This window comes from Mytilus galloprovincialis, chromosome 3, assembly GCF_965363235.1.
Source record: "Mytilus galloprovincialis chromosome 3, xbMytGall1.hap1.1, whole genome shotgun sequence".
NCBI lineage: Eukaryota > Metazoa > Mollusca > Bivalvia > Mytilida > Mytilidae > Mytilus > Mytilus galloprovincialis.
Window position 1 is genome coordinate 69719066 of NC_134840.1, and position 12507 is coordinate 69731572.

Genomic DNA, 12507 nt, shown 5'->3' on the forward strand with positions numbered 1-12507 from the left:
TGATCTGTATCAATATTTGTAGCCGTTATATTTGATGAGTTTTGAATGGTTTATGATTGATTTTTTGTTTTTTTATAGTAACTACCCAGAGATGTTGAGCAGACATTTAGAATCAATGACCTAGAAATTGGATTCCAGATTCACAGTTAAGGAAAATATCGTGCTGTTTTAGCCAGGAAAAGGGAAATTACAAAAAATTCTTGTCATTCTGTGTGATCAAGGGGATTTAAGATAATGTTCAAAAAGGAAGAATTTCAAATTTCAAGGTCACCTGATGCTGAAATAAGCGGGAAACAAGATATTACTATACAGTGATCTGTTAATTGGAATTTATACCATACATCCTACGGAAAAATAAAAAATGTCAACAACACCGTTAAGAAAAGTGGATAAAATGTCTTCTCAATCACTTAATTTTTCACCTGTTGAAAGCGGTCGAACCAACAGTCCTGCTTTGATGGAAAGGAACAACATTTCGAGTCCTGATTTAAAAAGAATTTTGGATTTTCCTTCTGAACCAAAAAGAAGGAGGGTCATGATGGATGATGTCTCAATAACAAGTAGCCAAGTCAGTAGTCAAGTCAGCAGTAGAGCTCACTCGCCATCTTTTTCAGAGTTGATGGATGATAGTTTGCAGAGTACCCCTGGTACTACTCCTGGCACCTCCCCTGCAGGTACTTTGAAGGACCAGTTCAGAAGGCGGTATAGTAAATATGAGCTGCTTACAGATAATTTCCAGTACCTTTTTGATAAAGATATTCTGGATGCCTGTAAGGTATGGTTATAATTTAATAATCAGATGATTGTACAGATAAACAACCCTACACAATACCTGTCATAGTCAATCTACTTCATTTCTGTGTAATATAAAGTAACAGATACGGACAGTTACCTCTACTCATCAATATATGTCATGCTTTTGCGCCAATTTATAAGTACAAAATATGAATAATTGATAAGGGGACCATTTTTATAGCGTCTATTTGACTGAAGTCAAGCAGTATGTTATACTTAGGGAAAATATTAAAAACATATAGGTCATAAACTGCTTATACTTTATACATGTTATATGATACATTGTAACACTTCTGTTTTGACCTTTTTTTTTCTTTTTCAAATTGGACAACACACAAGTTTGAAAATAAAACTATTGGCAATGTTACTGTAACAATTTTGACCTATTCCTAGAGTAAGGGTGTTTTATTTCTGATAATCATTGATTTAACCCCCAACTATTTCAATGAGTAATTATATCAACATGAATGTACAATCATTTAGTAGATTCAGAGAGGGATGGGAAACGTAGGAATGTTCTTGTTAGAACCTCTGCTTTCTTCGCATTTCAAATAATTTTGCATAACCAAGAACCCCCATTGCCTGGTGAACCTCCAAAATTGGGTTAGTTTTCATCGTACATTTCTTATCAATTTTCTAGATTTCGAAATTATTCCAGATTCCAATACATGTAGTTCCTTGTTTAAAATTCTGAGAGAATGTGCCAACTCTGGTACTACATGTAGTTAACATACATATATCAGTACATGTACATATTTTTTTTGACTTATTTAACTGAAATTCACGCACTTGATATACAATTCATCTATCTATATATGTACTGTCAAGTCTGACAAATAGTGATTTATATGCATTATATTATCTATCAATATGTGTTTTACAACTGAAAGTGTCTATTTCTTTTTATTAAAAGGTAATAAACGATTTTTTTTGAATAAAATTTCCATAAATTTTTACCTGTAATGCATAAAAACACTCGAATTTATTTGAGTAACAAACAGTATATTACATATTTATATATGTAGGAAGTAAATAATTAGGAAGAGATAAAATGCCATGCAGGGTCTGGTTTTGTGTAGGTAACTATGTATGACAAAGATCAGCCCTCTGGTTCAGACAGGGGCAAATCAGACATTCCAACTCCCTTTTTTTAAGAAAGGAGAGAAAAAATGAAAGTTATACATAAAATAACAGCCATTTTTTTTTCAAAATATAGTCCTCTTACTCCTCATGCTCCTAGTTCTGAGGAATTAAATCCTGGAACTGTGCTTGCACCCTATAACCAACTATCAGTAAAGCACAGATGCAATACATATCACAGATCAAAATCTGATGTTCATGATTGTAAATTCTAATGTATTGCAATGGCAATTAGAAACGCAGACAAGTATTGGCTGCACACGATAGCAAAAATAATTGCTTCTGAAATATCAATAAGGGACACAGATTCTATTGTATCTACTGTGGTGATAGTTAGTCATGTTAGTAGTAGGGTGTGAAGATGGTCTGATAACTGAAGTAATAAGTATCTTCCTTGTTATTTACTGATTGAATAAAGTATCCTACATGTAGTTCATGTACCAAAATGGGCCTTCATTTAAATTTTACATACCCAACCCATTATGGCATATAGAGCTATACTAAACTATTGTTCATCTCAAACCTTACCTTACTCTGCCTGGCCCTTTTAAACCCTTAAATCTATCTCTAAATTAAAACATGAAACATACCCAAACCTATAAAACTGTCACCATAAATACACCCTAACCCTAAGGTATATAAACCCCTGAAGTAAAAAAAGGCAACAAAATGTATTTTTTTTAATAATGGTTGCAAATATATGTACATGTATCATCAGAATCTATAATTAACAAGACAAGCTGGATATAGACCTAAAGACAGGAAAACAACCACATAAAAATACAAAAGACATCTGCACAATATGTTCTAGGCTTTAAATAGCCCAAGTCCAGACAAATTTTGAATCAGTTTTAACAGAGACTTCCACAGATCTGCTATCTCCCATACACCCTATATAACACAAAAACATTCAAATAAAACAGATGGCAACCTCAGATGAGGTTCTTTAAGTAGAACAGGCCCATGAATATGTATCTGTCAAAAACAAGATTCCTGTAAATATATTTGTTACTGGTATTGTCTTTGATACAACTGTAGCTCTAACTTATAATTAAAATGCTATAAACACATGTAAATACCAATTAACTTTGGTTTGAGGGTTAATAATTGGCCAATCTAATTAAAAACCGATCTATCATCGCTCCTGTTTCTGATATGTCGCGTGGGAGATCTAACGAAACCCGCTTTGAGGTCACATGTGAGTGACCTCGTAGGTGTGTCTTTTTCGACCAATGAAATTGAGTCTTCCACGATCTTGGAAGTTTAACGTAAGGCAAAGGGATGTAACTCATTTTATTTACAACGAAATCGTCAGTCATAATAATTCATAAACTTTTTTGATTGGCTTATTAATAGGTTGTCAACTCATTTGCATATCTTTATAAATTCATGACTTTTAGTTCACTCACATGTGACCTCAAAGCCGGTTTCGTTAGATCTCCCACGCGACATATCAGAAACAGGAGCGATGAGAGATCGGTTTTTAATTAGATTGATAATTGGCTTAACTGTTGCTATTAAGCAACTGTTATCTCTTTTTGATTACAATCTATAAGCCTGATGAGCTGTACAGGGTCTGGCCTAAGGGCACCTCTGCATGGATGTTCCTTTGATCATTTAAGTTTGCATAATGTTTTCAGGATTTGATCATATCATTGTTTGTAATGAACATGATGAACTTTTATTTGTATAAGAAAGTAAGTAAGTAATTTTTATTGCATAAAAATATAGTATATACCAATACACATAATTAACAGCGCCTGGTGATGTTTGATAGCCTGACCGGTTTCGGTCCATAAAGGACCTTCATCAGAGGCAGAATGGTGGATTAATGTTTGCACCCTATTTATATAGATATGGTAACCGGCGGTTGAGTTAACCGGCGGTTGGGTTAACCGGCAGTTGGGTTAACCGGCGGTTGAGTTAACCGGCGGTTGAGTTGACCGGCGGTTGAGTTAACCGGCGGTTGAGTTAACCGGCGGTTGAGTTTACCAGCGGTTGAGTTAACCGGTGAAAAATCCCAGTGGGATTTTCCATGGTTACAATTATCTATATTTAGCTAATGTTCATGTTACAGTAAACTTTTTGACATGTTACGGTAAACATTTTTACACTATATGGTAAACATGTGACCTGATGATATAACCATATTTGGGCTTTAGCATTGGATAAAGGGTGTTTTAATAATTTAAGAAGTACATAGTAATCATTTAGTCTTGATCTTTGGCTTATGATCCACCTAAATATCAAGTCTTGGAATAGTATTTCATGGTAGTTATGTGATCTTAATATTTGGCTTATGATACACCTAAATATCAAGTCTTGAAATAGTACTTCCTAGTAGTCATGCAGTCTTGACCTCAGGCTTATGATACACCTGTATATCAAGTCTTGAAATAGTAATTCATGGTAGTCATGCAGTCTTGATCTTTGGCTTATGATACACCTAAATATCAAGTCTAATAATAGTATTTCATGGTAGTCATGCAGTCTTGACGTTTTAGCTTGTGATACACCAAAACATCAAGTCAAAACTATTACCCCCCCCCTAACCAAACAAAATTTGGTTTGGGGGGGGGGGTTCTTATTGAGAATGCTTCATTTAAGCCTTTAGTACTCCTTTCAAGATCAAAGGTAGATGAATATTAATCCTCAGTGTTAAAAAGTTTTCAACACCTTAAGTTTGTAATGTAGGTATTACATATATACATCAATTTCAGGTAATCGCTAGGCTTACGCTTAGAGCTCCTATGCCAGTGAAAAATCAATAGGCAATATAGGAAAGGTGTACTGACATAAGTAGTCTCTAAACACATTAGCTCCATGGAGCTTTCGTTAGTAGAAGCCATATTAACTATGTGTATCAGTGAGAAAAATGTAAAAGCATAAAAATATAGTATATACCAATACACATAATTAACAGCGCCTGGTGATGTTTGATAGCCTGACCGGTTTCGGTCCATAAAGGACCTTCATCCGAGGCAGAATGGTGGATTAATGTTTGCACCCTATTTATATAGATATGGTAACCGGCGGTTGAGTTAGTGGGATTTTTCACCGGTTAACTCAACCGCTGGTAAACTCAACCGCCGGTTAACTCATGTACTTCTTAAATTATTAAAACACCCTTTATCCAATGCTAAAGCCCAAATATGGTTATATCATCAGGTCACATGTTTACCATATAGTGTAAAAATGTTTACCGTAACATGTCAAAAAGTTTACTGTAACATGAACATTAGCTAAATATAGATAATTGTAACCATGGAAAATCCCACTGGGATTTTTCACCGGTTAACTCAACCGCTGGTAAACTCAACCGCCGGTTAACTCAACCGCCGGTTAACTCAACCGCCGGTCAACTCAACCGCCGGTTAACTCAACCGCCGGTTAACCCAACCGCCGGTTAACCCAACTGCCAGTTAACTCAACCGCCGGTTACCATATCTATATAAATAGGGTGTAAACATTAATCCACCATTCTGCCTCTGATGAAGGTCCTTTATGGACCGAAACCGGTCAGGCTATCAAACATCACCAGGCGCTGTTAATTATGTGTATTGGTATATACTATATTTTTATGCTTTTACATTTTTCTCACTGATACACATAGTTAATATGGCTTCTACTAACGAAAGCTCCATGGAGCTAATGTGTTTAGAGACTACTTATGTCAGTACACCTTTCCTATATTGCCTATTGATTTTTCACTGGCATAGGAGCTCTAAGCGTAAGCCTAGCGATTACCTGAAATTGATGTATATATGTAATACCTACATTACAAACTTAAGGTGTTGAAAACTTTTTAACACTGAGGATTAATATTCATCTACCTTTGATCTTGAAAGGAGTACTAAAGGCTTAAATGAAGCATTCTCAATAAGAACCCCCCCCCCCCTAAACCAAATTTTGTTTGGTTAGGGGGGGGTAATAGTTTTGACTTGATGTTTTGGTGTATCACAAGCTAAAACGTCAAGACTGCATGACTACCATGAAATACTATTATTAGACTTGATATTTAGGTGTATCATAAGCCAAAGATCAAGACTGCATGACTACCATGAATTACTATTTCAAGACTTGATATACAGGTGTATCATAAGCCTGAGGTCAAGACTGCATGACTACTAGGAAGTACTATTTCAAGACTTGATATTTAGGTGTATCATAAGCCAAATATTAAGATCACATAACTACCATGAAATACTATTCCAAGACTTGATATTTAGGTGGATCATAAGCCAAAGATCAAGACTAAATGATTACTATGTACTTCTTAAATTATTAAAACACCCTTTATCCAATGCTAAAGCCCAAATATGGTTATATCATCAGGTCACATGTTTACCATTTAGTGTAAAAATGTTTACCGTAACATGTCAAAAAGTTTACTGTAACATGAACATTAGCTAAATATAGATAATTGTAACCATGGAAAATCCCACTGGGATTTTTCACCGGTTAACTCAACCGCTGGTAAACTCAACCGCCGGTTAACTCAACCGCCGGTTAACTCAACCGCCGGTCAACTCAACCGCCGGTTAACTCAACCGCCGGTTAACCCAACCGCCGATTAACCCAACCGCCGGTTAACTCAACCGCCGGTTACCATATCTATATAAATAGGGTGCAAACATTAATCCACCATTCTGCCTCTGATGAAGGTCCTTTATGGACCGAAACCGGTCAGGCTATCAAACATCACCAGGCGCTGTTAATTATGTGTATTGGTATATACTATATTTTTATGCTTTTACATTTTTCTCACTGATACACATAGTTAATATGGCTTCTACTAACGAAAGCTCCATGGAGCTAATGTGTTTAGAGACTACTTATGTCAGTACACCTTTCCTATATTGCCTAAGTAATTTTTATTGGTTTAAAATCCAAAATTACAGGATTGATACCAAGACAATACAAATTTGTTATACACAAACATACAAACATATATATATCATACCAATTTCATAAACATTATATGAGGAGGTGGTACCACAAAGTTATTTAGTGCTTAATAAAGAATTTCTAGAAATGTACATGTCGCTGTACAAGAATGTATAAGAATCAGATCCTCGAATAAAGCATGCATGTTTATAAAGCTAAAGAAACTTTACACAGACATATGAACAAGCATCAACTTGTTACTGTAAATAAAATTGAGAATGGAAATGGGGAATGTGTCAAAGAGACAACAACCCGCCCAAATAAAAAACAACAGCAGAGGGTCACCAACAGGTCTTCAATGTAGCGAGAAATTCCCGCACCCGGAGGCGTCCTTCAGCTGGCCCCTAAACAAATATATACTAGTCCAGTGATAATGAACGCCATACTAATTTCCAAATTGTACACAAGAAACTAAAATTAAAATAATATAAGACTAACAAAGGCCAGAGGCTCCTGACTTGGGACAGGCGCAAAAATGCGGCGGGGTTAAACATGTTTGTGAGATCTCAACCCTCCCCCTATACCTCTAACCAATGTAGTAAAGTAAACGCATAACAATACGCACATTAAAATTCAGTTCAAGAGAAATCCGAGTCTGATGTCAGAAGTTCTTGAAATTACCATACTTAATTTTCTAAAACAACTTCCAACAAGCTCCTCCAAAGTTTATGTGAGACAGTTTAGACAGTACTTACTGTTAAGACCCTTTTAGTAGTTTAATATCATAATTATGTCAACTTTTGGCTTTCCAGACTTTTGGTATTAAGCATACCTGGTAAAAGTTACTCCTGTGTTGCATACTCATATCATACGTTTTGAAAAACAATAAACAGATGTTTGCCTGCAGATACATGTATAAAACATTTCAATTCTTACAGTAGAAGCCAAATATCTGGCAAGACTGTTTATACAGTAGCTATCTTGATTTTGTGAAGCAAGGAAGAAGCCATTTCCTATCATTTTGGTTTCTACCATATTGAATGATATGGGCCTAATAGATTAGTACTTTGGGTTCCCTTAGCAGACTAAGGCTTCTAATAGGTACATGTGGTGAATTTGAAGTCATTCCTTTCACAAGAAATTGAAAAACAAGAATAGATAGATCAACAAGTCACTGGTTTATAGGTTAAATATTTGGAGCAAAATACTCTTTCTAGTATTGTATGACATGATAAAAATAATTAGCAAACTTAAAAAGATTGTAGAAGTTATAAGATAATGTCTTATTGTCACTATAAAAGGAAATAGTGCTTAACGAAGCTTATTTGTCATGACTCTCTTGAGTGATGGATATATTGTTATAACATGTACTATTAAGCTTAAATTAGATATATAGATTTTATGTTGTGTCATCATTCTAGATCATCAATATTGTCTTGTGATAGAATTATGAAATATTAAAAGTGTCTGCCATTAATCCTGCTGATTGATTTGTTGTGGTTGACCGATTTTTAATCAGAACCATCATCCTACAATAATAAAATACAGCAGGGATTAAAAAGTTAACAGAACTTAATTATTTATTTCCATGTCAAGGTAGAATTCCATATTTTGTAATCTTTCTTTTTCAGACTTCTGATGAAGAAACGTCTGGTGAGAACAATAAAGTTTCGCTAACAGAATTTCGTAAACAGTATCATGAGCTAACATCATGGTTAGCTCAGGTGCTGCAGACTACCCAGAAATCAACAGGTAGTCTGATGCTATCGGAGAAGTATTTAGTTCAGGTAATTACTCTTGTATAACAAGTATTGATGGGAGATCTGTTGTTCAGGTACAGAATTACTTCACACAAGGGATACAGTTAAAACACACTTATGCTGGGGCTTAGAAAACGACTCTTTTAAAAAATGATTGGAATTTCAACACTCTGATTTAGGACCTAGCCATTTATACTTCGTTACTTATGGAATATACAGAGATATTTCAGAGTAAATTGCACACAATCACCAGCATTCATTATAAAAATTCACCATTGGAAAAATTTACTGAAACACCTTTAATATATGCACTCTATTACCTAGTACATAAAGGCTTAAATATTGTAAGCTGCTTATGCGCTTCTTGTCTATCAAAGCTTAAATCATGCTTGAATTTTCTTGCAAGCAAGCAGTCTATAATGACTTCATGACACTTCTTTCTATACAAGAAATCAAGTGGAAATCAGATAATCTCTGATGGGTACTTGTTTTAAAAAGAGTACATGTACAATTGTACTTTAATGCTGGTCTTTTCACAGAAGTACTGATACATAGATATACTGGACAGTATTATTCATTTCTGTATTGTGAAATTTTCTAGGTCATTTCATCATTCTTTACTTTATGCCCATTTTTCTCCTTTCTACAAATCCCATTCAGATTTTGTTTCATACCAGGAAAATGTACTAATAGTTACTGTGGATTCTTTTATTTACGTGGGTACCAATTTTCGTGGATTTAGGAAATCTTTCATGTTCGTGGATATTTAATTTGGTGGTTTTGCTAATGTCAAAATACAAGCCTCTAGAAAATTTGTTATTCGTTAAACATTTTATTTCGAGGTTCATCTGTACCAATGAAATTCATGAAAATTGATAAGTAGCTATGTACAATAGTGGAAGTCAAATTCTCTGTGGTATGCACATTTGCAAGAATGTTTAAATCTCAGAAAGCACTTGCACAGGTGCAGACAGGTAGTTTATGTTACATTTTTCTGGCATACAAGTACTTTTAATCATTCATAATCATTGCAGACAGGCTAGAAGGCTTTTGAATAATAATCTACTTATGTATGAATTAGAAGTGGCAAAATTGAATCATAAACTTTTGTCAGTTCAGAGAAGGTGTATGTTATCAAATGAGAAGAAATGTTCAGGGAGATATCAGTGCGACAGCAACCTAAAATCACACTAAAAAGACATCAAGGTTTTATAGTTTTACTTTCATTAATGGAATATATGAACATCTCTCTTTACCTATATATTCTTGTAAAAATCTCTTAGCCTACTAAATAAGGTCACACAGATATATAACGACCAGTAATATGTATTGAAGGCTCATAAAAAAATCTGAATTTAGGTTAGAAATCTTCTAAAATGCTTACTAATACATGTAATACAGGTACATACATACATATACACTCATAATCACACATTTATCAGTAAGAGGATATTACGTAACATGTAAGACATTGGGGAAATCTAAAACACTTTAGAGAAGCACTTAATAGAAGATGATCATATTATATCATACCATTGTCTGTAGTTAGGGTTGATGAAGAGCATAGTGTTTAGACTTACTGGTGTTTTATTTATTATTATAATGTAAATAGGCAAAGATGAATAGATAGACTCTGGCATATCTTACATTACAAAAAGGAATTATTGATGCAGAAAGAAATAGGAGGTCTTTGTTGCAGCTTCTTTACAAAACTTATTCTTTGAAGATGTTTAAATACTTATTTAATATAGCTAAGAAAAAATGGCGGAGTCTTTCATCAAAGACAAATATATTTTTTTGAAGAATTACATGTCAAGGTTATAACACATTTCTGATTTGAAATTTTTCTCACGAATGTTTACAACAAGTCAGTTTGGAGACATGTACAACTTCCTGATATGTGCATCAATGCATGACATTCCTTTAGCTTTTTTCCATCTCATAATTTGTACATACATATTTACGAAGTCAATCGTATGACTATCCTCCTTTATCTAAGATGAATAGTGTTTTCAACAACTATCTTCTTTTGAAATCAGCTGTATGTTGGCTGGTTATTTTGTTGAAAGATAATTTTTATGTTAAATATTGTTTCATCTCACTTTACTCTTTTCTCATGGTTTGTAAGCTTTCTTATTTTCAAAATGAAGATCTGTTGTCTTTACATAGATGCAATTATTTTATGGAATTCCAAATTAATTCAATATAGTACAACATATTTAATAATTGAATTGTATGTGCTAAAAGCCAATTAATGATGTTGTTTTTGTGTTCCGTCTTTCCTTTACATGATTTTGTCTTGTAGACATTCTTTGATCATCAGGTTTAATATATATTTATATGTAGGTCTATGATCATGATGATTATAGTTATCATGGAAAAATCAGCATAAAAGCTGCATTTACTATTTTGACTTTTTTGTATTCCATCTCATTAGTGAACACCTTCAGTCTATCAATGCAGTAGTGGTTTGTTAAAGAATGCTTGCGTTAATTATGACAGGTTGTTAGTTTTATCTTCACATTAGTCTTACCAAACTCTAAAGTTATTTTGTTGTCTCTAGCTATAGGCTAAGCAAAGTATTGCTGACTCTATGGTGTGAGTTTTTGCTCATTGTTGAAGGCCATACACTCCCTATAGTTTTTAACCTCTAAGTCATTTGGTCTTTCATGGTCTTTTGTGGAGATTTGTCTCATAGCCATCATACCACATCTTCTTACTTTTATATATTGTACTTGAGTGAGAGCAAAAATCTTGACAAGTTGAAGTCAAAATAAGAGTGAAATAAAATTGAGAATGAAAGTCTCTATTTAAACAGGCTGTTATATTGTGATCTAGTATGTTACATTTCTGGCTGGGCATATTCATCTATATTAGATTTATTTGACATTGTAACATATTACATATTAAATTCCTAAAAATGCATGTTATATTTGCCGTTGGACATTAAGGTATTTAGCATCCATCAAAATCATGGTTAGTCCATCAAGTTGTAGTGTTGGTGCCAGTGTTCTTCGAAAATTTAATATATTCCACATTCTTACATCAATTATATGGTTGTGTGATTTAATTACTCCAGTGTATTATAATTAACATCATGGAAAGTAATGAACTGTGTGTGAAGCATGTTATTTTATTACACAAATATATTGCTGTTATCAAGTCAGATTGGGTTAAGAAAATAGCCCATACAATCTCAAGTTAATCCACCTAGAAATGATTACAAGTAATTTTCATTAGATAGATTTTATCTGACATATGGGTCCCCATTACCTTTCCATCTCTGCATAGTCAAGATTGATGTCTCAGTAACTTGTTCTACATTAACCTGATTAGTAGTTTATAAATTTACATCATGTTGAGAGAGAGAAATGTCATGTGATGAGATGATTCTTAACTTGAAATTGAGGCTCCAAAATGAGGATTTTATTAACAGCAAGACTTAGATTTCATATTATCTCGAAAATTTAAGATCATGTGGGATGAGCATTTCCCCCATTTGAAAAATAAGCCAATAGATATTTATCATTTCTGAAATGCTATAATTTTTAAAGTGATAAAATTGACCTAAATTCAATTAAATATCAAAAGTTTCTTACTAGCAATCATTATAAAGATAGGAAGATTCCTACATGTAAGTTATTTTCAAAAAAACAATACTGTACCAAATTGAGAATTCGCAAAATACCCAGGTTGGTAAGTTACATGTATACCAATATAAGCAATTTCATGAATTTTAAAATCAGAGAAATCAATGTTGAATATCATAGATAAATTTCTGTAAATAGATTTAATATAAAATTGTTGTATTCTTATCTGTCAATTTCTCCTCCCCTACAAGATCTGTTGATACATAGATTATCTTGCTGGTGGCTGAATTGCTACAGATACCTTAGAAATACACAAACAGATGCTGAACATATTG

At 33.6% G+C, this 12507-nt stretch overlaps 1 protein-coding gene across 4 annotated transcripts in view; it reads left to right on the plus strand.

Moving 5' to 3' along the window:
• Window positions 1–12507, plus strand: part of LOC143068773 (uncharacterized) — an 86111-nt gene that overhangs the window by 14330 nt on the left and 59274 nt on the right. For all 4 annotated transcript variants that reach the window (XM_076243072.1, XM_076243070.1, XM_076243071.1 and 1 more), the window contains exons 2-3: window positions 79–775; window positions 8454–8609. In XM_076243072.1, the coding sequence (XP_076099187.1) occupies window positions 362–775; window positions 8454–8609 (570 nt within the window). In that variant the 5' untranslated portion in view covers window positions 79–361. The remainder of the gene's footprint in view (window positions 1–78; window positions 776–8453; window positions 8610–12507) is intronic.